Source organism: Scheffersomyces coipomensis, assembly GCF_036884675.1.
Source record: "Scheffersomyces coipomensis strain NRRL Y-17651 chromosome Unknown DFJ63scaffold_8, whole genome shotgun sequence".
Classification (NCBI taxonomy): domain Eukaryota; kingdom Fungi; phylum Ascomycota; class Pichiomycetes; order Serinales; family Debaryomycetaceae; genus Scheffersomyces; species Scheffersomyces coipomensis.
This window is the reverse complement of record NW_027042899.1, coordinates 302357-328367: the sequence shown is the minus strand read 5'-3', so window position 1 is coordinate 328367 and position 26011 is coordinate 302357. Positions and strand designations below refer to the sequence as shown.

General features: G+C 31.5%; 16 protein-coding genes across 16 annotated transcripts; 10 read left to right on the top strand and 6 right to left on the bottom strand. All coding sequences in view use genetic code 12, as the record gives it.

The window, feature by feature from the left end:
* Nucleotides 1–121: 121 nt before the first annotated feature.
* DFJ63DRAFT_248423 (uncharacterized protein) lies at nucleotides 122–602 on the top strand. Its single transcript, XM_064904383.1, has one exon. The coding sequence runs from the start codon at nucleotides 264–266 to the stop codon at nucleotides 558–560; it is 297 nt and encodes a 98-aa protein (XP_064759688.1). The 5' UTR covers nucleotides 122–263; the 3' UTR covers nucleotides 561–602.
* Nucleotides 602–1991, bottom strand: DFJ63DRAFT_248365 (uncharacterized protein). The gene has a single exon (XM_064904382.1). The coding sequence runs from the start codon at nucleotides 1886–1888 to the stop codon at nucleotides 644–646; it is 1245 nt and encodes a 414-aa protein (XP_064759687.1). The 5' UTR covers nucleotides 1889–1991; the 3' UTR covers nucleotides 602–643.
* Nucleotides 1992–3713, top strand: DFJ63DRAFT_248364 (palmitoyltransferase). Its single transcript, XM_064904381.1, has one exon. It carries the CDS (start codon nucleotides 2095–2097, stop codon nucleotides 3211–3213), a length of 1119 nt encoding a protein of 372 aa, XP_064759686.1. The 5' UTR covers nucleotides 1992–2094; the 3' UTR covers nucleotides 3214–3713.
* DFJ63DRAFT_248363 (protein induced by osmotic stress) lies at nucleotides 3714–5526 on the bottom strand. Its single transcript, XM_064904380.1, has one exon. It carries the CDS (start codon nucleotides 5237–5239, stop codon nucleotides 4214–4216), a length of 1026 nt encoding a protein of 341 aa, XP_064759685.1. The 5' UTR covers nucleotides 5240–5526; the 3' UTR covers nucleotides 3714–4213.
* A 287-nt stretch (nucleotides 5527–5813) lies between these two features.
* On the bottom strand, nucleotides 5814–6833 carry DFJ63DRAFT_315596 (dihydroflavonol-4-reductase; the record flags this gene model as incomplete). The annotated part of the gene is made up of 1 exon (XM_064906575.1): nucleotides 5814–6833. One exon carries the CDS (start codon nucleotides 6831–6833, stop codon nucleotides 5814–5816), a length of 1020 nt encoding a protein of 339 aa, XP_064759684.1.
* A 606-nt stretch (nucleotides 6834–7439) lies between these two features.
* Nucleotides 7440–8651, bottom strand: DFJ63DRAFT_337676 (protein induced by osmotic stress; the record flags this gene model as incomplete). The annotated part of the gene is made up of 2 exons (XM_064908589.1): nucleotides 7440–8494; nucleotides 8639–8651. The coding sequence occupies 2 exons, from the start codon at nucleotides 8649–8651 to the stop codon at nucleotides 7440–7442; spliced, it is 1068 nt and encodes a 355-aa protein (XP_064759683.1).
* Nucleotides 8652–9640: 989 nt separating this feature from the next.
* DFJ63DRAFT_337675 (permease for cytosine/purines, uracil, thiamine, allantoin-domain-containing protein) lies at nucleotides 9641–11083 on the top strand (the record flags this gene model as incomplete). Its single annotated transcript, XM_064908588.1, has 1 exon — nucleotides 9641–11083. The coding sequence occupies one exon, from the start codon at nucleotides 9641–9643 to the stop codon at nucleotides 11081–11083; it is 1443 nt and encodes a 480-aa protein (XP_064759682.1).
* A 93-nt stretch (nucleotides 11084–11176) lies between these two features.
* On the bottom strand, nucleotides 11177–12664 carry DFJ63DRAFT_248359 (SDR family oxidoreductase). Its single transcript, XM_064904379.1, has one exon. The coding sequence runs from the start codon at nucleotides 12291–12293 to the stop codon at nucleotides 11271–11273; it is 1023 nt and encodes a 340-aa protein (XP_064759681.1). The 5' UTR covers nucleotides 12294–12664; the 3' UTR covers nucleotides 11177–11270.
* A 154-nt stretch (nucleotides 12665–12818) lies between these two features.
* On the bottom strand, nucleotides 12819–13841 carry DFJ63DRAFT_337673 (dihydroflavonol-4-reductase; the record flags this gene model as incomplete). The annotated part of the gene is made up of 1 exon (XM_064908587.1): nucleotides 12819–13841. One exon carries the CDS (start codon nucleotides 13839–13841, stop codon nucleotides 12819–12821), a length of 1023 nt encoding a protein of 340 aa, XP_064759680.1.
* A 916-nt stretch (nucleotides 13842–14757) lies between these two features.
* Nucleotides 14758–16851, top strand: ACF2 (Acf2p; the record flags this gene model as incomplete). The annotated part of the gene is made up of 1 exon (XM_064907555.1): nucleotides 14758–16851. The coding sequence occupies one exon, from the start codon at nucleotides 14758–14760 to the stop codon at nucleotides 16849–16851; it is 2094 nt and encodes a 697-aa protein (XP_064759679.1).
* A 705-nt stretch (nucleotides 16852–17556) lies between these two features.
* DFJ63DRAFT_337671 (SDR family oxidoreductase) lies at nucleotides 17557–18318 on the top strand (the record flags this gene model as incomplete). The annotated part of the gene is made up of 1 exon (XM_064908586.1): nucleotides 17557–18318. The coding sequence occupies one exon, from the start codon at nucleotides 17557–17559 to the stop codon at nucleotides 18316–18318; it is 762 nt and encodes a 253-aa protein (XP_064759678.1).
* Nucleotides 18319–18776: 458 nt separating this feature from the next.
* DFJ63DRAFT_315589 (SDR family oxidoreductase) lies at nucleotides 18777–19544 on the top strand (the record flags this gene model as incomplete). Its single annotated transcript, XM_064906574.1, has 1 exon — nucleotides 18777–19544. One exon carries the CDS (start codon nucleotides 18777–18779, stop codon nucleotides 19542–19544), a length of 768 nt encoding a protein of 255 aa, XP_064759677.1.
* A 706-nt stretch (nucleotides 19545–20250) lies between these two features.
* DFJ63DRAFT_290682 (SDR family oxidoreductase) lies at nucleotides 20251–21012 on the top strand (the record flags this gene model as incomplete). The annotated part of the gene is made up of 1 exon (XM_064905331.1): nucleotides 20251–21012. The coding sequence occupies one exon, from the start codon at nucleotides 20251–20253 to the stop codon at nucleotides 21010–21012; it is 762 nt and encodes a 253-aa protein (XP_064759676.1).
* A 448-nt stretch (nucleotides 21013–21460) lies between these two features.
* On the top strand, nucleotides 21461–22222 carry DFJ63DRAFT_315587 (SDR family oxidoreductase; the record flags this gene model as incomplete). Its single annotated transcript, XM_064906573.1, has 1 exon — nucleotides 21461–22222. One exon carries the CDS (start codon nucleotides 21461–21463, stop codon nucleotides 22220–22222), a length of 762 nt encoding a protein of 253 aa, XP_064759675.1.
* Nucleotides 22223–23342: 1120 nt separating this feature from the next.
* Nucleotides 23343–24110, top strand: DFJ63DRAFT_337667 (SDR family oxidoreductase; the record flags this gene model as incomplete). The annotated part of the gene is made up of 1 exon (XM_064908585.1): nucleotides 23343–24110. The coding sequence occupies one exon, from the start codon at nucleotides 23343–23345 to the stop codon at nucleotides 24108–24110; it is 768 nt and encodes a 255-aa protein (XP_064759674.1).
* Nucleotides 24111–24468: 358 nt separating this feature from the next.
* Nucleotides 24469–25236, top strand: DFJ63DRAFT_331909 (SDR family oxidoreductase; the record flags this gene model as incomplete). Its single annotated transcript, XM_064907664.1, has 1 exon — nucleotides 24469–25236. One exon carries the CDS (start codon nucleotides 24469–24471, stop codon nucleotides 25234–25236), a length of 768 nt encoding a protein of 255 aa, XP_064759673.1.
* Between the last annotated feature and the right edge of the window lie 775 nt (nucleotides 25237–26011).

The following is a 26011-nucleotide window of genomic DNA, read 5'->3' as shown; positions in this document are numbered from 1 at the left end:
CATTTTTATTTATTCATATTTTGTAAAGGATTAAAATTTTTTTTAAGATGCAAATGTTATGTCGCAAAAATAAGTGATTTGTCGAAAAAGTTGAAAGGTTTGTCGCGACAAATCAAGAAATATTTTTGACAAGAAATTTCATTTCAAAAGTTGGAGTGTTGTCTCATAAACCACAAATGAAGGCGAAATCATCCATAACCGTCGTTTAAGTTTAACCATTCAATTCACTAGATCAATTGATCCTATTACAACTCCCTATAACCATGTCACATATGTCGAGATTACAAGAAATACTAAACTATCCACCTTCAACGGCAGAAATACCGACTGATAATGAAGATTATTACGATGATGATGATGAAGATGATGCTGATGACAGTGATTACTCTTCAAGTGAAGAAGATGAATATCAATTATCAGCTCAAGAACATTGGGAAGAAAGTATAAATCAAGTCAAACTCTTGGTTAATCAAATTATGTTTCCTGTTATTGGGAAAATTTTAGGAAGGAGGTTTAGTCATTTAATTTGGAGACGAATTGCAAATTGGTGGTTTATATAATAAAGAAAGGATAGGGTAAGGTACGATTTGTTTATTGTTACAAAGGTATAAATAATAAAATAAGATAATTCACATACATACATTCAAGCTAAGATTGATAAAACTTGATTAAAATCTTGTTGCACATTATTTTCAACTAATTCCATGAATATAAATCGTTTAAATGGATTAGTTATCCCATTTGAAATTCTTAATAAACATTGATTTAATACCGAGATATAATCTCCAACTCCAGAATAATGAGTTGTATGTCCATTTTGTGATGGGATTCGTGCTGTTTCTGAATTACTGGAAAATATTGATGATGTTTCATCATGACTATTATTAAATGAATGTGATAATGATGATGATGATTCTTTTCCTAATAATGGAGTTGAAGCTGGACGTACTTTAACAATATTAGCATGAATGATATTTAAAATTTGTAATAATAATTTAAATATAATCTTATATGTAAATAATGTATCTAAATTAATATTAATTTCTAATTTTTCAATTAATAATTGTCGAGAATTTAATTTAATAGGACTAACATTCGATCCAGGTTTGATTGATGGTAATGTAGTTTGAGTTGATAAACTTGATGATGATGAATTCTTACTTCCAAGTCTTTGTAATGTAGTTGGGGTAGTAGGAGATGTTAAATTCTCATTATTATTATTAATATTACCCACATCAAAATTCTTTAAGATATTTAATAAATTCTTAATGAATTTAATTTGATACATGGGATATTGCCCAGTAGTTGTATTAGTTATACTGCCATTACGAGAAGAAAAGGCGCCATTTTCTAAAACTGGACTACTTATAATATGAGGTTTTGGAGGTGGAGTTGGTGGTACATCACTTAAGAATGGACTACTTTGACTATTGGATGTTGGAGTAGGAGGTAATTGTTTACTGACTTTCCTAATACTTCCCATGAATGAATTACGGGTGGGTGTAGTGCTTCCATCAAACTCGTATGATTCATCTACTTCCTGAAACAGATGTTGTTGTTCTTGTTGTTGTTGTTGTTGTTGTTGTTGTTCTTGTTCTCGCTGTTGTTGTTGTTGTTGATATAATTGTGCTTGTTGTTCTTGCTCTTCATCGCTTTGTAAAGTCTTTAATAAATTCCCTAATGATATACCCAACTTCAATAACTTATTAGAATCGATTGGGAAGGTTAAATTGTTTAATTCAATTAATTGATCATAACTTAATCTATAGATACCTAAAAAGAATTCTTGATTATCTTCGTCAACAACAGGAGAAAAAGGAACAGAATTCAATAAACTGTTGATACCACTGATTTCCTCCTCTATGAGTACCAATTGTGATGTTGACATTGCTAGTTTGCTGTTGTTTGATGAATAGATTTGAATATAACAGGGTTCAATTTCAGTATCAAAAATTTAAAACTGTGTTCTCAAAATTTTCTGACAATTTCCTATTTTGGTTTAAATTGGGTCTAACCTGACACTTGATAACAAACAGACTACGTACCATTTACAACCCAGAGATACTTTATTACTGGGGGTAGATACACAGGACGATGAATCTAGTGTTTTACTTGTTTCTATACATTATCATCATAGCTTCAATCATATCCATCATTATCATATTTGCTGATTTACCTACATTCCGAAATACGCCACTCCAAAAATTGAAAACTTTCTTAACAAAACTTCTCAATCATGGTCAACAATCATTCAATTATGTTAATTATACCGTGTTTGATAATAAATTACAATCATATGCCAATTGGATAGTACCGATTGGGTATCTTTTCGTGGTGACCTTATGTGTAAGTTTATTTTTCATTAATACTTATCCAACTTTAACTACCTTATATTCATCCAAATCATCAGCATTAACTTTAATCAACTTGTATATAGATTCAACCATTGCTTTGGTTTATATTGCTACTACTTTAGCTATTTTCGTTACTCCTGGTCCTATAAATTCCAAAACTTATAAAACTTTTAAAAATAATCAATTAATCTTTTTTGATAATAGAACTTGTTCAACATGTCTCATCTTAAAGCCTGCTCGGTCTAAACATTGCAATACTTGTGGTAAATGTTATCCTTTATATGATCATCATTGCATTTGGTTAAACAATTGTGTGGGCCAAAATAACTTTAAATGGTTTATATTATTCTTATTATCAAATATAAATTTATTAATTGGAGGGACAATCTTAACCTTTAAAGTTTTACAATATCAATTTATTAGATGGGGGAAGAAATCATATTGGAGTTTAATTAAATCATCTAATGATGCGAATAAAATTACCGGGATTTTCTTTATAATCTGTATTATATTTTCATTAATAACTATCAGTTTTACATTATTACATGTTAGATATATCTATTTAGGAGTTACCACTAATGAATTAGATAAATGGCAAGATGTGGAATATCTTGTTAAATTAGGAACCTTATATAAATCTTCAACTCCATTAGTGGATAATCAAATCTATATTGAGAAAATATTTGATCATAATACTAATCAACATGTCTATATAAGTTTAACTGATGATCGAATCTTGATAAAGGAAGATAATATATCTTCATATCACTTAACTCAGATAAAATCAGTGGCAAATGATTTGATTAATATTTATGATAATGGATTTTGGAATAATTTACAAGAAAGATTAGCTTTCTGATACTGATGATGACGGTATGTTTAATCGTTTATAGATAATGGTTGGTATGCTGATTTTAATGATTTCTCGTCGTATAGGTTGTTTAATAATATTACCATTCATATAATTGTCCTTTATTGTAGTCCGTTTAACAAACTTATTCTGAAATTCTTGATTTATATTATCATTAATGATAATTAATTGAGTTAATATCAACTTAAATTGATCTTTTAAATTGGGATTGAAATAATCTTGATGAAAATATTGAACAGCATATAGATATAGTTTAAATAAATGTAAAGTTAACCCCCCTTGGGAATCAATATTGTTCTTAATGAATAATGTTACTATGCATGGGGATAGTTGATCGAAATTAGTTTGAATTAGATCAACCGATTTTAAAAATATCATCTTATTGGAAATAACTTTAATATTGATTTTACTATCGTTGGTACTATTTGTACTACTACTTGGACTAAGGTGGGTAACTTTATCCATATGTCTTAATTTTTCAGTCATTAACTGAACCCTTTCACTTAGCAACATCTCTCGAGGTTCGACCTCTTCTTCATATTCATCACCATCTTCCACATCACCATGATCTGCATCGTTGTAATTAAGTAACGGTACTTTAAGGCCTTGAACTGGAACTGGCGCAACGGTTTTGGTCTTTGGAATATATGTATCGGCCACTTTTATAGGAGTTGTTGTTTTCTTCGGAGGAACATATCGATCAAGTTTGGGTTTTATCCTTATTCGATCGTATATATCTGATTCTTCATTATCATACCGAGTCATATCCCTTTCATGTTGATGGTAGTTTGGGGTCTAGTTAGTTTAGATCAATCAATCAATGATATTTCCTGTAATAGAAACTCTTCACCTTTTTTTTTATCCTGTCAATTTTCATCTCTGATTATTTTCGCTCAAAGGAGGTTTACATACAAATTGGATTTTTCGCAGTATAAATCAGTAATTTTAATGTATTTCTAAACAACAGCTATATAATAAACACTATAAACTAATAGACTTGGATAAATTGAAATGCTAAAACTTGAGTAATGTGATCAATGATAGTTTTTTCAAAATCAATATATTCAATATCTAAAATTCTTCTTGATTCAGAGTCACCAAATCTGTTATAATTAGCAAAATAATCACTTGGTAAGGTTTCAACAAATGGTAATTGTTTAGTATAATTTGGGAAATTTCTTCTGATAATATCCACAAATTGACCATAAACAAATCTACTATTGGAAACCACAATCCTTTTACCAGCAGCTTCATTACTTTCAAGAGCTTTAACATGAGCATTTGCAACATCACGAACATCAACACAAATACTTTCTGCAGCTGGGATTTTAGAGTCTTTAGTTAATTTCAAAGCACCAACAAGGAATTCAGATGAATGATTTAAGTCTTTGACACCGAATTCAAAAGCCTGTGGACCGAAAACATAACTTGGTAAAACAGTGGTTAATTTGAAAGTAGGTTTTTGTTGCTTAACAAACTCCCATGCTGCTTGTTCAGCGAACTTCTTAGATCCAGCATAGGCGGTAGATGCATCATTAGTTTTAGCTTGTTCATAAGTAATTGATGACCAGGAGTCTTCACCACCGATAAAGTTTGGATCAGCTAATTCAGCAAATGTAGCAGCAGCAACAACCGAACTAGTAACAATAACACGTTTAATTTGAGGAGCCACTTTATGAATAGAAGCAAGAACATTCTTAGTACCATTAATAGCAGGAATCAAGGTATTTTTTTCATGGTCTACTTGAGAAAATTGAACAGGAGAAGCAGTATGCATAAATAAAGTAACTTCAGGATGTTTTAATAAAACTTCATCAAAAGCACCCTCTTTCTCTAAAACTTCAACAACTTCATAGGAGAAATTGGCGTTGTTAACTTCTTTAGCTAGTATTTCACCTTTGGAAACCAGTCTAACTTGACCGACCACTTTATATCCTTTATTTAACAATTGCAAGATGATGTGTCCTGCGATATAACCAGTAGCACCAGTAACGAAAACAGTTTCTGAAGTCATTTTAATGTTATATGTGAATTGATTTATGAGTTGTTCTATGATATATTAAGCTATGACCTTTTAGTAATGATGGTATATGAATTCCAACTCAATTATTTGTGAAATTGAATCACCTTTTATAGTTTTCCAGTATATACTAGTTTGCAATATGCTTAGTTATACTGATACTCGGTCTTATTTTCAAGGTTAAAACCGAATTAGGTAAATGCGGTTGATGATAAATCAGGAATTTATTTGTAAGCCGCAGCGGTTGCAATTGATCAGTTAAATTGGATTGTCACCATCCCAAAAAATATAGTCATGGGAATCAATGGTTTACGAAGCGTAAATCTAATTATGGACATGTTTATTTTTTAGCGAGTTATTCATGGTTAAACCAAAAGGTGTAATTTCCCCTTTTTCATGTTGACCAGTTCATTTACGAACTATTATTACTGTAAGGGTTTGTAAACCCCTCCCCTGGATGATTTTCTATTTTGGTTTGATGATCTACAGATTCTTGCATAATTTAATTTGTAATATTCTCTCAAAAACTATATCAACTTAAACAAAAACTATAAACCAGAAAAACAGACTATTTCTTTTTTTCATAATCCAAAATTTGACTAATATGGTCAACAACAGTCTTTTCAAATGGAATATATTCAAAGCCTAATGCTTTTTTCGATTCTGTATCATCATATTTATTATAATGATCATAATAAGTAGCTGGAATAGGATTTCCAACAGGTAATTTATCAGCCAAGTCTTTGAAGTTTTTTCTAATAATATCAACAAATTCTTGAAATAAAAATCTGTTAGCTGAAACAACTAATCTCTTACCTGCAGTTTCTTCCTTTTCAAATCCAAGAATATGTGCTTTTGCAATATCACGAACATCAACACTAAGACCACCAGCAACTGGAATTGGATCATCTTTTTTCAATTGTAAGGCACTAGCAAGAAAAGCAGCAGTAAGGTTTAAACTTGCTACTGATTCTTCAAAAACTTGAGGTCCAAAAACATAACCCGGTAAAATGGTTGATAAAATAAAGTTGGGTTTTTCTTCCTTAACGAATTCCCAAGCAGCTAATTCGGCATATTTCTTAGATACAGCATAAGCAGTTTGAGAATCAGCAGATTTACCTTCATCATAAGTAGTTGATAACCAACTAGTTTCACCACCAACATATTTTGGATCTTCTAATTCTGAGAAAGTAGAAGCAGCAACAACAGAACTGGTGACGACAACTCTTTTAATTTGAGGAGCTGATTTCTTAATAGATGCAAGAACATTCTTAGTACCAGCAATTGCGGGGATTAAAATATCTCTTTCATTATCTTCAACGTCAAATGAAACAGGAGAGGCAGTGTGAATAAAAGCTGTAACTTCAGGATGTTTAGCTAAGGCTTCATCATAAGCACCTTCTTGTTCCAACACTTCAACAATTTCATAAGATAAGTTCTTACTCTTGAAATCCTTGACTAAAGCATCACCTTTTGAAGTCAGTCTAACTTGAGCAACAACGTGATATCCCTTTTTTAACAATTGCTGGATAATATGTTGACCAATGAATCCAGTTGCACCAGAAATGAAAACAGTTTGAGCAGTCATTTGAGAAGTATTAAAAATTGATAATTATACTGCCAACACTGGTACTAGTGGCAAATTATGATGAAATTTGCTTCTCTTTTATAGTATTTTAACAATTTTCGTATACCACTGTGCTAATATCATTTTGCAACGTAAACGGAGTGCCAAGGGCCTTTTTCAATGTCTAATTCCAAAAACGGTTATTGCGATAGAAACTGATAAAGTAAGCGTCGATTTATAAGCCCCACAATTTATAAACCGCAAAGGCTGCACCTGTTTCAACTATTGAACAAATCCGATTAAATAGCAACTGTGGACCATAAAAATAAATTTAAAGATAGAGTGTGGAGATAAATTACAGCTGTCAGACGGGTTGATGCTTTTGAATGACTATTTCTTTTCCGTAATTAAAATTTTACGACAATTGTAATTGTTGTTCATCAAATTCGACCCAATTGAGATAATTAAAGTGGCTCCTGAAAGGACACCACCTTCGGTCTACAAATGATCTTATCATTAATGGAAAACACTGTATTTAAGAAACAATAATCTTATTATTAAATGAGGAAAAACTAGATATATCTATAAAGGACAAATAAATGCATGCAATGTAATAAAGAATTGTGTTTACTTCTTCTGATGGTCTAAAATTTGAGTAATATGTTCAACAATAGTCTTTTCAAATGGAATATAATCAATTCCTAAAGCTTTTCTTGATTCAACATCAACAAATGGATTATAAGTATCAAAGTGATCAGGTGCAATTGGATTACCAACAGGTAAAACATCAGTTAAATCTTTGAAGTTTTTTCTAATAACATCGACAACTTGTTGAAACAAGAATCTATTATTATAACCAACTAATCTCTTACCTGCAGTTTCCTCTTTATCGAAAGCATAGATGTGAGCTAAAGCAATATCACGAACATCGACACTGACACCACCAAAAATAGGAACTTCATCGTCTTTCTTTAATTGCAAAGCATTGGCAACAACAGCAGCTGTAAGGTTCAAGTTTTCAAGTCCTGATTCAAAAGCTTGAGGACCAAACACATAACCTGGTAAAACGGATGATAAAATAAAGTTGGGTTTTTCTTCCTTAACGAACTCCCAAGCAGCTAATTCAGCATATTTCTTTGATGTAGCATAAGCACTTTGGGCATCAGCAGACTTACCTTCTTCATAAGTAGTCGGCAACCAACTGTCTTCACCACCAACATATTTTGGATCTTCCAATTCAGAGTGGGTAGCAGCGGCAACAACAGAACTGGTGACGACAACTCTCTTAATTTGAGGAGTTGATTTCTTAATCGAAGCAAGTACATTCTTAGTACCTTTAATAGCTGGAATTAAAATATCTCTTTCATTATCTTCAATATCAAAATTCACAGGAGAAGCAGTATGAATGAAAACAGTGACTTCAGGATGTTTAGCCAAGACATCATCGAAAGCCCCTTCTTGTTCTAAAACTTTAACAATTTCATAAGAAAAGTTCTTATTGTTGAAATCCTTTACAAAAGAATCACCTTTGGCAGCCAGTCTAACTTGTCCAACCACTTTATCACCTCTAGCTAACAATTGAAGGATAATATGTTGAGCAATATAACCAGTAGCACCAGATATAAAAATAGATTGTGTCGTGATATGTGAATTATAAACTGATTGTTTCGCATAAGTCCGAGCTTGATTTGACCGAACTAGAGTCAATATATAGTAATTAAAATTGTTAAATCCACAATTGGGATTTATTCAGTTTTTATATAATTTTGGTTATAGTCTATTTACGAGCTGTTATGGAATTAGTTTGTAAGCTGCGACCGTTGCACAAAGTTTTGACATATTGGACTCAAAAGTGGATTGTCACCATTTGGATTTTATATGTGGCTGAGTTGGCAATGTATTATTGAATTGCCTGATATGGCTACTATGTTATAGCGTGACTACAGATACATTCAAAACTCACAACTAGAAAACTAATGTGATTATCCATTTAAATATACTTGACTCAAATGTTATGGTGACTACATCAATTGCATCAATAAACTGGGAATGTAATAATAACAGCTCCACTTAGACGGAACCACAAACCACAGTATAATCGAAACCTAAATGTAGTCCTTAATTATAAATAATCAAAAGACAGATAGCAGATTTCCATATAGCTCTAATTGATTATCAAAGTTATTTATGTAATTATCGGACATGAGCGGTGTACGTATTATCTTGAACCTTACTCTTATCTCTTAATTGTTCTAACTATATCGATTTGATTACAAGTATTAGATGAAATTGTATATTCACGGATATTAGACCTAATCAGCTTTCTCGATAATAATACTGATAGTTGTAGCTTTTTAACTTTTATATAATTGAAATTTCTAATTAAAGATTACTATAAATATGCACAAATATTATTCCATTACAGAGTTCTTCCATTGGAACCGCATAAAATTTCCTAAAATTTATTCCGCGACGGAATTTATCTTTTTACTGCAAAAAATTAAGATTAAGAACTATAAGCCGTTTGAGGTTTGATTATACATTATACAAGTTTCACAAATTAAATTAAAATTTTGTCTTGTATAACGCTTATCAGTTCCTGAAAGATGTTTTCCCCAAATTATTATTTAGGCTTGCATTGATCCCATGAATTAAACAATTTAAATAATATAAAAAAGCTTCTATTTTATAAAATATTATTTATGCTTTTCAATTTATGAATTTATAATTACGATTCAATACCAATACATACAACTTAGTTATAAAAGATGTCTAAATTACAACATGTAGAAGAAAAGTCATTATTTCAGATGAAGTGAATTCTGCCAATGAATCAGATTTATTTGAGGAAGAAGAGCCTAATAATTTCATTGATAAAATTTAATGCTGAAATTAGAGGTGTTCAAAGAGTTCCCGAAAACAAAAGAGTAGATAATAGTTTATTATCTCCTTTATTTATGTTTTTATCCCCAAATTTAGCTATATCAGCTTTATCAACTGGTGCTTTAGGTCCAACTTCATTTGGACTTGATTTTAAAACTTCAGTTATAGTCATTGTTATATGGTCTATAATTGGTGCTTTACCAGTAGGATTCTTTTGTGCTTTTGGGATGAGATTTGGTTTAAGACAACAAATTATGTCAAGATATTTCACAGGAAATATTATGGGAAGAATATTTGCCTTACTAAATGTTATTACATGTATCGGTTGGAATGCTATTAATATAATTCCTTGTGTTCAACTTTTAACTGCAGTTGGTCCATTGCCTCCTTGGGCAGGTTGTCTTATTTTTGTGATTATTACTTGTACATTATCCGTGTTTGGTTATAAAGCAGTTCATCTTTATGAAAGGTATAGTTGGATACCAAATTTTGCAATTTATTTAATTTTAATTGCTAAATTTTCTCAATCTCATTCATTTACTTGGGGTACAATGGAAGGTTCATCGGCTACGAAAGCAGGTAATATATTAAGTTTTATTTCTACTATTTTTGGATTTGTAGCAGGATGGGCTTCAACTGCAGCTGATTATACTGTTTATATGCCTCATAATACACCGGCTTGGAAAGTGAGTACTGCTATGGTTATTGGAATTTCAACACCAACAATTTTTGCAGCTATTTTAGGAGCAGCAGTTGCTATGGGTACTTTCACTAATGATGATTATAGTGAAGCATTTGAATCTGGTTCAGTTGGGGGGTTGGTTTACCAAATTCTTTGTGGAGGTAATACTAATCAAGGTTATAGATTCGCAGTGGTTTTATTAGCATTATCAGGAATTGCTAACAATTTACCTGCATCTTATTCATTATCTGTTTCAATTCAATGTATGTGGTCAAAATTAGCTAAAATTCCAAGATTAGTATGGTGCATCTTAGGAAATTTCTTAAGTTTAGGTTTATCAATTCCTGCCTATTATGTATTTGCAGCTGCTATGTCAAATTTTTTATCTATTATAAGTTATAATATATCAATTTATCTTGGCATATCATTAACAGAACATTTCATTTATAGGAAAGGATTCAAAGGGTATGATGTAACTAATTTTAATGATAGACAGACCTTACCAATCGGAATTGCTGGAGTTGTAGCCTTTTGTTTTGGAATTGTTTCAACTGTATTATGTATGGATCAAACTTGGTATGTTGGGGTAATTGCAAGGAAATTAGGTGATTACGGAGGAGATATCTCATTTGAATTAAATATTGTGTTTGCGTTTATAGGTTATAATTTAGTCCGTCCATTTGAAAAGAAATATTTAGGTCGTTAAATTTATATTTTAACAAATAGTGACAATAGGTTTACTGAATATATAACTACAAATTATAAATTACTTCAAGTATCACGAGATAAGATAGGTTTGTCACAAATGGTTAATTATATCTCATTAATGTATAGTATAAAGCCACAAGTAATGAATCACAAAAACAATTTAAAAAAAACAATCTAACAGCAGATTAACCATGCTTCTTATTATAATCCAATATTTGAGTGATAGAATCAATCACAGTCTTTTCCAAAGGAATATATTCAATACCTAAAGTCTTTCTCGATTTAACATCGTCAAATTTTACCCACTTATCATAGAAATTGTTTGGCAATTTTTCAGTAGGAGGTAATTGACAGTCGAATTCTGTAAAATTTCTTCTAATAATATCAACTATTTCACTGTAAATAAATCTATGAGCTGCTCCGACAATTCTTTGACCAGCTGCTTCTTCCTTTTCAAAGGCAAGTATATGGGCTAATGCAATATCTCTAACATCAATAGCAATACTAACAATATCAGGAATGGCATCATCTCTTTTTAATTTCAAAACTTTAGCAACCATAGCAGCAGAGAGATGAAGATTACTTACCCCTGATTCAAAAGCCTGTGGACCGAAAACACTACCTGGTAAGATAGTTGATAATTGGAAGTTTGGCTTTTCATCTTTAACGAAGTCCCAAGCAGCCAATTCAGCAAATTTCTTTGAAGCAGGATAAGCAGCAGAAAGATCTCCATTTTTTCCTTCTTCCAAAGTAACTGAGTGCCAATCATCTTCGCTTCCTCTAAATTTTGGATCAATCAATTCAGCAAAAGATATGGCGGAGAGGAGAGAACTTGTGACGACAACTCTTTTAATTTGAGGAGCAAATCTTTTGATAGAAACAAGAACATTCTTAGTACCATTTACAGCTGGAATTATCATATCCTTTTCATTATCTTCAACTTCTAATGTGAAAGGAGAGGCAGTGTGAAGGAATACTGTGACCTCAGGATGTTTTGTAAGAACCACATCAAAGGCACCATCTTTTTCTAAGACTTCAACAATTTCAAAGGAGAAATTCTTATCACTGAAATCTTTTTCCAAAGCTTCACCTTTAGCAACCAGTCTAACTTGTCCAATAACATGATATCCCTTCTTTAACAATTGAAGGATGATATGTTGAGCAATATAACCAGTAGCTCCGGTCACAAAAACAGTTTGAGCACTCATTATTATTATTTGATATGAATGAATCAGTCTTTAATATTAGATTGTTCATAAAATCAAATTAAAATCAAAGAAAATTCACCTCATTTTATATGTGTCCTTGGATTATTTGATATATACTTCAAAAAGATTGCAAAAAAAACAACGTGCAAATCGGCCGAATCTAACGATTAACACCGGTTGGTCAGCCACATCAAAAAAAATAAACTTCACAAAGATCCTACAAATCGCCGATCTCAGACCGCTCATATAGAACCTCCAATTCCCCCAGAACCCATCACACCAGGTGAAGCGCAATCCTCTTCTGGAGATTGGCTAGTTACTGTTTAACAGGTAGGTTTCTAAGGTAAGAAGCTAGTATAAAGATTGAACTACGTACAAGTATTTGAAGACTTATTTTAAGTATCATGAGATAGGATAGTCACAAATGGCTAGTTATATCGCACTAGAGTACAACATACAACTACAATACGCGAATCACAATGAACGTAATATTCGAAATTTACTATCAAACAGACTAACCGCAGACTAACCATGTTTCTTTTGGTAATCCAATACTTGTGTTATAGAATCAACTACAGTCTTTTCCAATGGGATATATTTAATGCCTAATATCTTTCTTGATTTAACATCATTAAATTTGACCCATTGATCATAGAAATCACTTGATATTTTCTTTGTACGAGGTAATTGATCATCAAACTCCTTGAAGTTTGTTCGAATGTCATCAACGATTTCATCATAAATGAATCTACCAGACACCCCAAAAAGTCTTTCACCTGCAGCTTCTTCCTTTTCAAAACCAAGAATATGTGCTAATGCGATATCTCTAACATCAATATTTACTCCTGTAACCACAGGTATTGGGTCGGTCTTGTTTAACTTTAAAGCATTTGCAACCATTGCAGCTGTTAAGTTTAAGTTTTTTACTCCAGACTCAAAAGCTTGTGGTCCAAAAACGTAAGCAGGTAAGATTGTAGTTACTTTGAAATTAGGTTTTTCTTCCTTGACAAAGTCCCAAACAGCCAATTCAGCATATTTCTTAGATACAGCGTAAGCAGTAGCGGCATCAGACGTTTTAGCTTCTTCGTATGTTGTCTTAAGCCATTGATCTTCACCACAAGCAAACGATTTATCGCCAAAATCAGAATAATTAGCTGCTGAAAGTACTGAACTAGTCACCACTACTCTTTTAATTTGAGGAGCAGTTTTCTTGATAGAAGAAAGTACATTCTTTGTTCCATTCACAGCAGGAATCAACATATCCTTTTCATTATCTTCAACATCAAATGTGATTGGGGAAGCAGTGTGAAGAAATACTGTGACCTCAGGATGTTTTGTAAGAACCTCATCAAAGGCACCGTCTTTTTCTAAGACTTCAACAATTTCATAAGAGAAATTCTTATCACTGAAATCTTTTTCCAAAGCTTCACCTTTAGCAACCAGTCTAACTTGTCCAATAACATGATATCCCTTCTTTAACAATTGAAGGATGATATGTTGAGCAATATAACCAGTAGCTCCGGTCACAAAAACAGTCTGAGAACTCATTATTATTATTTGGTATGAATGTAGTAGTGGTAGAAATAAGATTACTCTGATTACATAAAAATTAAACAAAATTTGAACCAGAATATCGGAAATTTCACCCCTTTTTATACCATCCTAAATACTGCAAAACCACTTTAAAATATAATCGGAATTCGCAGGTCCCTCTAAATCCCAATTGGGCAGATGCGGCTCTCCGTACTAATTTGAGAGATATTAGGGATTCTGCAGCTGAAAAATCAATCGGAAAAAAGAGTCAAATATTTTGCTAGACCTGTATCAAACACTGCCAATGGTGTTGAATATCATACATCGGTTGGTTACAATTGGACCGGAAAACTGAATGCCAGCCAAGATAAGAAGTGCCATTTCATATAATTAAAGGTGCATAAAATTAAAGAGTGATTACGATCAAAGTTCCCGCAGGGGCTTTAAATGTCAAAGTCTAATTAGACTAATAGATTAGAGATGCTAAGCAACGATATCCATTTGGGATAATTCTATAATTATCAATCCATGTTTAAGGAAATATAGACCAAATCATCTCTCCATCAATTATAAATAGACCAACAAGGGTTTATTGCTCTATTGTCTCCACCTCCTTGATTTTTACTAGGAAAATAATGAAAATAGGGGACTAATAATGGATGAAGGCATTCCCGATGAAAGAATGAAATTCAGAACGTTAAATTACTTTAGACAATTTTGCTAAATTTTTCGAATTTACATATTCATTTTTAATTTGTGTATATTTGATTTTTGTGGCATATTAATTCTTTTTTGTTTACCTTTTTTTTGCAATTTAGCCGCCAACTAAATTATTACTATATATATAGATGTTTCTATTTGATATGACACTTCTTCTTCTTTCTTACTTTTCAATACTAATTGCAATCTAAATACTAAAAATAGCTTCAAAATGTCAAATATTTTCAGTAGTGTTATCTCTACTGATCCACCTCTTTCAATGTTTATCCAAAGACCAGGAGAAACTGCAGTTCCTGCAAATGTTAGCAATGCTTCCCCAGTGGAAACGAATACTTTTTATTGCAACATGTTAATTGCTACTCAAGATTGTTCTGTTTACACCCACCCTTATAGTGTTACTTATGCTCATGCTGATAATAATTATGGTTTAACTATTTATCACGCTCAAGAATCTGATAGAGTATTTGGTCCTGGTAGTCCAGCTTCTTATTTTTATTCACCAACAGGTATTCAAGAGTTGGTTTTTACCGCTGCTGATTTTGACGCCAACTTTGAATTTGGTTTAATTAATATGTCAAAATTTGCTGTTACTACAAGATTTACAGCAACTGATAATGGATACATGGACTGTCCAATTGTACAAGGTATGGGTTTTGTTACTGCAATTTATAATAATTTAATTCCTCAAATTAATTCAAGTGTTGGTTTTCAATCAGTTCAAGGTACCACATCTCCTAAAAGTGGAATTTTAAAATTTATTATAACTTTATTGAATGGTACAACATGGTCTTTATATGTTACAATGCCTTCTGGCCAATCTTTAAGTTTCAAATTACAAGATTCAAATTCTATTATTACTTCTAATTCTGTTGATGGTGCTGTATTCCAACTTTGTTTTGGTGAAGATTCAAATTTTGATAGTGCAGCAGGTTGTTATCCAACTGATGCGACTTTAACAGCTACCGTGAATGGTTCTAGTTGTACTTATGGTTTTGATTATTCAGTTTCAGGTTCTTCAAATAGTGGAACTACATTAATGTTTGCCGCTCCACATCAAGTTGCCACTTTTACTAGTCAAACTACAGGAACTCAAACTTCTTTAACATGTCTTTCTACAACTTTAGGTACTATGATTGGTTGTTTAACAAATTCTTTTCAAATGGAAGAACAAATTCCAACTTCGATGGAATGGGATCCATATACAACCATACCTGGAAATTCCTCTAATTATACCGCCAATACTATAGCTGCTATTACTGCAGCTGCAACTAATGAAGTCAATGATGATGTTGTTACGATGGCCAATGTTAATTCAATGTATACTAGTGGTAAGATTTTATTGAAGTATGCTTTAGTTGTATACACTACTCATTTCATCATTCAGAATTCTGATTTAACAAATATTTTATTACCTAAGATTAAGAGTGCTATTGAAATATTTACCAATAATACTCAAATTTATCCATTATTTTATGATACTAATTTTAAAGGAATTGTGTCTTCTGCAACAGGAAGTGCTGATTACGGAAACGGTCATTATAATGATCATCATTTCCATTGGGGATATCATATCCATGCTTGTGCTGTGGTTGCTAAAGTTGATGCTGATTTAGGAGGTACTTGGTTAAGTTCAATTGAAGATTGGGTTAGTACATTAGCTAGAGATGTTGCTAATCCAACATTAACTGATCCATACTTCCCAATGTCTAGATCATTTGATTACTTTGTGGGTCATAGTTGGGCAAAAGGATTATATTTATCAGCAGATGGTAAGGATGAAGAATCATCTTCTGAAGATGTCAATCATGCATATGCAATTAAAGTTTGGGGTAATGTTATTGGTGATTCTAATATGGAAAATAGAGGTAATTTAATGTTAGCAATTTTAAGAAGTAGTTTAAATCTGTATTTCCTTTATGAAGATAATAATATTATTGAACCATCGAATTATATTGGCAATAAAGTTTCTGGTATTTTATTTGAAAATAAAATTGATTATACCACTTATTTTGGTACATTAGTTCAATATATCCATGGTATTCATATGTTACCAATTATGACTGCTTCATCTTTTATAAGAGGTCCAACATATGTTCAACAAGAATGGGATGAAATTTTATCATCAATCATTAATGATGTTCCTGATGGTTGGAGAGGTATTTTAATGTTAAATGTTGCTCTTTATGATCCTACTACTGCTTATCAATTCTTTAGTAGTTCATCATTTACAGATGCATACTTGGATAACGGTCAATCATTGACTTGGTCATTAGCTTATTGTGCTGGTGTTGGTGCAACTAGTTAGTGTCTTTTGGGGGAATTAAGGTATTTAAAAAAAAAACTAAATAATTGAAAGTTGTGAAAATATATGAATTTTGAAGAAGAATTTGAATCGTTGTAGTTTTTTTCCTCTATACTTTATTACTTTTAACACCGAGATGATTTCGTTGCAAAAAAAAAAACCACCGAGATTTAGAGTAGGAGAATCGAGCTGATAATTACTGTAAGGATATAACATCATGGAATAATAAAGTAAATCAGAGCATTTATCAACATAAATTGTATATTGTGGATTAGAGTAGTCAGAATATAGCTTGTTAACTAAAGTACGGTAGATGTGTTAACTCGGTAATATTGCTAAACAAGATATGGCGTTACTAGATTTGAGGGGATATGACCTGTTTTGGGAGAGCTCGGTGATTATCCTTATCCCCAGTTTTAAAGTTTTTGTATCCGGTTACTATTTCATTACTAAATTTCTAATATGCTGCAAATTGTATTTCTCTTCGGGTTTTTGAAATGGTGTGCTTAGTTAATCATGTAGTTTCAAAATTTGAAGGTTAAAACCGTCGATTAATATATAGAACAGTATATATAAATTGAAGCACTATTTAAACTCATATGACTTCTTACTCTTCTTTCATTTCTTATAATTATCATCAATCAACAATCTCAATCGTTTAAGAGTAATATTTACTTATACTATAATAACAATAACAACAACAACAGGATGTCAGGTCAAACTTATTTCATTACTGGTGGTAATAAAGGTATTGGTTTCGAATTAGTTACTCAATTATCCAAAGCAAGTGATAAGAATGTCATTATCACCACTACTAGATCTCCAGAAAGAGCCAAGAAGTTATATGAATTAGCTACGAAGTTCACTAACATTCATGTTATTGATTTAGATGTTGGAGATGCTAAATCAATCGATACTATTGAAGCTCAATTAGACAAGATTGGAGTTAAAGGAATTGATGTCTTTATCTCCAATGCTGGTATTTTTGCATCATTAGACCCAATTTTAAAGACCGATGCTGATGTATTTTTGAGACATTATACCGTCAATACTTTAGGATCAATTTTAGTCTTTCAAAAGGTATATAAATACTTATTAGCCAAGGAAACTAGAAAAGTTATTTTTATCAGTTCAGTTGCTGGTTCATTTTCTAATACTTTACCATTAGATACTACTGCTTATGGTCAATCTAAAGTGGCTTTGAATTATTCTGCTGTTCAATTATCAAAAGAATTAGTTTCTGAAAATTTCATCGTTATACCACTTCATCCTGGTGCAGTTTACACTGAGTCTGCTCAAGTATCTCTTGCACCTCTTGTTGCCGCTAGGCCAGAATTGTTTGCTAATATCAAAGATCTTATGCTTACTCCTGAAGAAAGTGTAAAAGGTGTCATTTCTGTCATTGACGGACTTGAACCAAAGGATTCTGGTATCTTCTACGACTACAAAGGTGAAGCTTTACCTTTCTAAGTTTTTTATTTACTTTCATTGCAACTTTGAGAAACAGTAATCAATTTTGAATATAATACTTAGTCTATAATATTTACAAGTGAATTTTTAGCTGTAATAATCTTTTGAAATCTTTTGATTAATTTATTTGTTTTTTGATATATATATATGTTATTTCTCTAACTTATAATAATATAGAATATATAACTTAAATTCCAAGTATCGATGACACTATTAAAGGTTCTTTCCAGGATATGACTTGTTGATTTTATGTAGGATCGGAGATTAAGCTCTCTGAGAAGTTGACATCTTAGAGCCGCGATTACTAATTTTATTTTGCAGCAATGCGAATTGAATACTATTTAAAGTCATGAGTTATGCGACTTCATTCATATCTACAATTTACTTCATAATATTGCTTCTAAACAAGAACAATATTCTTACTATCAAGTTTCAACTACTACTACAACATTAACAACATGCCTTCTTCTAACGAAACTTATTTTATCACTGGTGGTAATAAAGGTATTGGCTTTGAAATAGTCACTCTATTATCCAAATCCAGTGATAAGAATGTCATCATCACCACTACTAGATCTCCAGAAAGAGCCAAGAAGTTGTATGAATTAGCTAAGAAGTTCACTAACATTCATGTTATTGATTTAGATGTTGGAGATGCCAAATCAATCAATACTATTGAAGCTCAATTAGACAAGATTGGAGTTAAAGGAATTGATATTTATATTTCCAATGCTGCTATTTTCCAATCATTGGATCCAATTTTAAAGACCGATGCTGATGTATTTTTAAAACATTATGCTGTCAACACTTTAGGTCCATTTTTAGTATTTCAAAAGGTATATAAATACTTATTAGCCAAGGACACTAGAAAGGCTATTTTTATTAGTTCAGTTTCAGGTACTATCTCTAAAAGTCCTTCATTTCATACTACTGCTTATGGTCAATCCAAAGCTGCTTTAAATTATTCTGTTATTCAATTATCAAAAGAATTAGCTTCCGAAAATTTCATTGTAGTACCACTTCATCCAGGTACAGTTACCACAGAAACAGTCGTAGGATCACTTGCCCCTCTTGAATATACTGATCCAAATTCCTATGAAACAATCAAAGCTCGTATGATTGGTCCAGAAGAAAGTGCTAAAGGTTTGATTTCGGTCATTAATGGACTCGAAGCAAAAGATTCTGGCATTTTCTATAATTACAAAGGTAAAGTTTTACCTTTCTAAATCCGTTTTTTGTCTTAAAAGTGGCTGTCCTTAGTTAGTTTTATTTCGACCATCTAGGGCATTATATTATTTTTATTTATGAATTTTCAAGTGAAAGAGTTTTTAGAAGGCCACAGCTGTAGTTATTTATTACCAATTGACTGCATTTACGATTTGTTGCCCTATTTTATGAAGATTTCGAGTCTATTTTATCTTATGGGGATGTACTGTTTTGGATAATAATTTCCCAGTAATCAATTAACTTTTACAATTAAGCTGAATTTGTAGTAAATGGAGAAACTGAAGCTCAAAAATTACGTTAAACTTCAAAAATATTTATAGAAGCTTATACAATCATTTGAGGTGTTAAAGCTATACGTGTTATCTCGGTATATATTCCTGATAATTCACTACTTTAAAATACCCCATTAAGCAAATGTTTGGACATATCAACATAATTTTATACTATTTTTGGGGGATGGTTGTGTCATATTTGTGGATAAATTGTGTGGTGGCATCAGTCTTGTGCAAACTCGGTGATTATTAATTCTTTCCACCGAGCGTAGAATTACTAAAAAATACTAATTTGCAGCAAAAATTTAGACTATTTAAAGATATATATATCTCATAATTGGGTTCATTTCTTATAACTTTTATCAATAATTAACATCAATTGATTAAGAGTAATATTTACTTATACTATAATAACAATAACAACAACAACAAGATGTCAGGTCAAACTTATTTCATTACTGGTGGTAACAAAGGTATTGGTTTCGAATTAGTTACTCAATTATCCAAAGCCAAAGATAAGAATGTCATTATCACCACTACTAGATCTCCAGAAAGAGCCAAGAAGTTATATGAATTAGCTAAGAAGTTCACTAACATTCATGTTATTGATTTAGATGTTGGAGATGCTAAGTCAATCGATACTATTGAAGCTCAATTAGACAAGATTGGAGTTAAAGGAATTGATATTTATATCTCCAATGCTGCTATTTTCCAATCATTGGATCCAATTTTAAAGACTGATGGTGAAGTATTTTTAAAACATTATGCTGTGAATACTTTAGGTCCATTTTTAGTATTTCAAAAGGTATATAAATACTTATTAGCCAAGGACACTAGAAAGGCTATTTTCATTAGTTCAATTGCTGGTACAATTTCTCCTTTCGCTCCATTTCATACTACTGCCTATGGTCAATCCAAAGTTGCATTGAATTATTCTACTATTCAATTATCAAGAGAATTAGCTTCAGAAAATTTCATTGTGGTACCAATCCATCCAGGTGCAGTTTCTACCGAATCAAGCCAAGAAGCTATTGCTCCTCTTGCTGAATCTAATCCTGTTTTCTTTGAAGCTATCAAAGCTACTCTTATTACCCCAGAAGAAAGTGTTAAAAGTATTATTTCTACCATTAACGGATTTGAAGCAAAAGATTCTGGTATCTTCTACGACTACAAAGGTGAAGTTTTGCCTTTCTAAGCACTTTTTTATCCCAACACAGCGTATTATTAGTTTGTTTATATTTGAGTTAGAAAGGTTATTTTTTCTATATTTATATGTGAATTTACAATTATAGATTGTCTTTATTTATCGAAGAAGAGTAATTATAACTAGTTGATTGCATGTGGATACTTTCAAACCCTTTAGAGTTCAACCGTTAAATATGTTTCTAAATTAATATTACTTTAAAACATCCCATTAACTCTACGCTGGGCTATATATAAATTACAAATCATTATATTATTATTTCGCTAAATCCTTTTATTTCCACCGAGCTAATTATTTTTTGTTCGTATATTAGAGCGAATTATTTATGCTATATGACACATTTACTGTGTATATCAAATCAAATTTCTATTTAAAGTTGAATAACTCCTTAAGGTTAGTTAAAGGTGATATTCACTTCGATTAGAGTAACAATAACGAGATGTCTGGTCAAACGTACTTTATTACCGGAGGTAACAAGGGAATTGGTTTCGAATTAGTCACTCAATTAGCCAAAGCCAACGACGAGAATGTCATTATTACAACTACTAGATCTCCAGAAAGAGCCATAGAATTATATGAATTAGCTAAGAAGTTCACTAACATTCATGTTATTGATTTAGATGTTGGCGATCTCAAATCAATCGATACCATTGAAGCTCAATTAAATAAGATTGGTATTAAAGGAATTGATATTTATATTTCCAATGCTGGTATTTTTCAATCAACGGACCCAATTTTAAAGACTGATGCTGATGTATTTTTAAAACATTATGCTGTCAACACTTTAGGTCCATTTTTAGTATTTCAAAAGGTATATAAATACTTATTAACCAAGGAAACCAGAAAAGTTATTTTCATTAGTTCAGCTTCAGGCATAATTACCAAATCATACCCATTAACTCTTACTGCTTATGGTCAATCTAAAGCTGCATTGAATTATTCTGTTATTCAATTATCAAAAGAATTAGCTTCAGAAAATTTTATTGTGGTACCAGTTAATCCAGGTGCAGTTTCCACTGAAGCAGCAAAAGAATCTATTGCCAGTCTCGAAGCAACTAATCCTGAGTTCCATAAAGCTATCTTAACTCGATTGATTACTCCAGAAGAAAGTGTTAGAGGTTTGATATCTATTATTAGTGGATTTGGAGCTAAGGATTCCGGTATTTTCTACGATTACGATGGTGAAGTCTTACCTTTCTAGGCAATTTTTTATCTTAACGCAGGGTATTATTAGTTTATTTTTATTTGGGCTACAACAATTATAGATTTTTTAGAAGACTTAATTTTCATTTTTACTTGTATTACTATGAATTTTGAAGAAAAGGAATTATATAATAGTCGTTGTAGATATTTATTGCTAGATGATTGTTTTGATATTGAATTATGACAAATCTAGGAAATGTCCACATTTACCTCCGAGATGGATTTGTTGCAAATTGAAAAAGCTAAAGTCTCAATGTAAATTCTGCTAGAAAGTCAACTTCAAACTATATTTCTAAGATGTTTTGCACGATTTTGAGTTATTTGGTGTGTATGTTAATTCATTATGTAGAATAATAACTTACTACTTTAAAATCATATACGCTTGAGTATATAATTTGGGGAACGATACTGGCTCTGTTATTATACCTATTTTAATATCACTAAAGCCTTTTTATTTCCACCGCACTATTTAATTACTATTGCAGCATACTTTTAACAGTTTCTATCAAACCAAACTTTATTTAAAGATATACAATTCCATCCAGGTACAGTTTCCACCGAATCATCGATAGAATCCCTTGGTCCTCTTGCAGCAAGTAAACCAGATTTCTTTAAGGCTATTTCAGCTCGTTTGGTTACTCCAGAAGAAAGTGCCAAAGGCTTGATTTCTGTCATTAACGGGTTTGAAGCAAAGGATTCCGGTATCTTCTATAGTTTCAAAGGTGAAGTTTTACCTTTCTAAATTCACTTACTAATTATTTTTTACTGTTCCACATGGTGATTTATTTATATATATATATGTATTTTAACTAGTAATAGAGAACACTGATAATCGAAACTCCACTAATTATTTAAAATGTCAGAAAGCTTGTTCACTCGGAGATTATACTGTTTGTATTTTAGAGGAGCATACATTTTTAGCACCGAGCTTACTAATTTTGTTTTGCAGCAAAGCGAAAAAATCGTCTTATACCGAGCCAGAATTGAACACTATTTAAAGTGAAATTTTATACAGTAATACATTCATCTCTAAAATCTTTACTTATCAATCTCAATTGTATAGAATAACTATCTTCTAACACTCAAGTATCAACAACAGCAACAGCAACAACAACAACATGTCTTCTACTGGTCAAACTTATTTCATCACTGGTGGTAATAGAGGTATTGGATTCGAATTAGTTCATCAATTTGCCGAATTAAATGACAAAAACATTGTCATTGCAACTACAAGATCTCCAGCCAGATCCGAAGAATTAGTTGAATTAGCTAAGAAGTTCACTAATATTCATGTTATTGATTTAGATGTTGGTGATGAGAAATCAATTGATACTATTGATGATCAATTAGAAAAGATTGGAATTAAAGGTATTGATACATTTATTTCCAATGCAGGTATTTCAACCTCATTAGCACCAACTTTAGAGACTACTAGTGCCATTTATTTAAATCATTATAATATCAACACTTTAGGACCAATCTTAGTTTTCCAAAAGATATATAAATACTTATTAGCAAAGGAAACTAGAAAGGCTATTTTTGTTAGTTCAATTGCAGGATCTCTTACTAACTTTTTGCCATTACATACCACTGCTTATGGTCAATCAAAGGCCTCATTGAATTTCTCTCTTATTCAATTAGCTAAAGAATTAGAATCAGAAAAATTCATTGTTATTCCAGTTCATCCTGGTGCAGTTGCAACTGATATGGCCGATGCTGCGATTGCCCATATTAAGGAAGTTAATCCTGAGTTTTATGAAGCGGTTAAGGATAGTATGTTAACTCCAGAAAAGAGTGCTGAAGGTTTGGTTTCTGTGATTGAAGGATTCACAGAAAAGGATAATGGTATCTTTTACGATTATAAAGGGGAAGTTTTATCTTTTTAAATTCCTCTTTAGTTTAATTGTTTTATAGTGTGTCACCACAAAACTTTTTATATCTATAGCTAGATTAGATTTAATATAGAACAAGTTAAACTCCGACAATATCATCTGAGAAATCAGAATGTAGCTTGTCCATTTCATGCGATTCGGGGATTATCCTGTCTATGGATATTAAATATTATTTAGCACCGAGATTAGTAATTTTGTTTTGCAGCAATAAATAATAGTATACCAAACTAAACCTGAGCACTATTTAAAGAGCTGATTAGAATTCATATCTATAACATACTTTAGTTATCAATATCAATTAGTTAGAATAATTAACAATTAAAACTCAAGTAACAACATCACCAACAATATCATGTCATCTACTGCTCAAACTTATTTTATCACTGGTGGTAATAGAGGTATTGGATTCGAATTAGTTCGTCAATTTGCCGAATTAAATGACAAAAACATTGTCATTGCAACCACCAGATCTCCAGCCAGATCTGGAGAATTAGTTGAATTAGCTAAGAAGTTCACTAATATTCATGTTATTGATTTAGATGTTGGTGATGAGAAATCAATTGATACTATTGATGCTCAATTAGAAAAGATTGGAATTAAAGGTATTGATACATTTATTTCCAATGCCGGTATTTCAACTTCATTAGTCCCCACTTTAGAAACAAGCAGTGACATTTATTTGCAGCACTATAAAGTTAACACCTTAGGACCAATCTTAGTTTTCCAAAAGATTTATAAATATTTAATTGCAAAGAAAACTAGAAAGGCTATATTTGTTAGTTCCGCTGCTGGATCAATCACTAACTTTTTGCCATTACATACTACTGCTTATGGTCAATCAAAAGTTTCATTAAACTTCTCTGTCATTCAATTATCCCAAGAATTAGCTTCTCAAAATTTCATTGTTATTCCAATTCATCCAGGTGTGGTTGCAACTGGTATGTCAGAGGCTGCTGCTGCCCATATTAAGAAAGTTAATCCAGAATTCTATGACTTGGTTAAGGATAGTATGATAACTCCACAAGAGAGTGCTGAAGGTTTGATTCCTGTGATTGAAGGATTCAAAGAAAAGGATACTGGTATCTTTTACGATTATAAAGGTGAAGTGTTAACTTATTAGTATTGATCTATGTCGAAAAGGTTTTGTCATAAATGACTTAATTGACAAAAACACAAAACCACAAAAAAAAATGCGACAAATCGCCAACAATTTCCTTTTATTTTAAATATAACTCCTTTTCTGTTTTCCCCCCACTTATGAAAATTTCAGGTAGAGATGATAACATAGATACATCTATATATAATTTTATAGTTCACAAGATTACTGACACGTCAATGTTGTAGTGTAGTGAATATATTTTATTACTATAATTTCATATATAGGTAGTTAAACCATGTACTAATAGATTCATTACTATGCGTAAACCAGCGCAATACAAAAAAAATACGAGAAGTATGAATGTGTCAATTTTCAAGTATTACGATTAATTTATTAAGCTTTTTCATAACCATAACCTTATCTCCAACAACAAATGAGATTAAAACGCCCAGCCAGTTTATATTCTACTATGTAGATATATTTTTCTTATAATCCTGTATTTAAAGTTCCATATCATGTTCGAAATAGAATCGTACCATTTGACATATTAACAATAATGAAAAGAAATGACCGTTTTTATTGATGTAAGTAAAGAAATAACTCTATATCGGGGTAACGGCATATGGTATTTTGCCAAACAAATTTCGATGGTCATATTCTCAATTGTATTTTTCTCTCCTTCATTGTTTTGGTGTATGATTTAAAAAGTTAAGGTGGCTTTAGATTTTCAATTTTATTTTTTTGGTGATAGGATACATATATATATCAAGAACTTAGGTGTTCAATTCTATCTTTC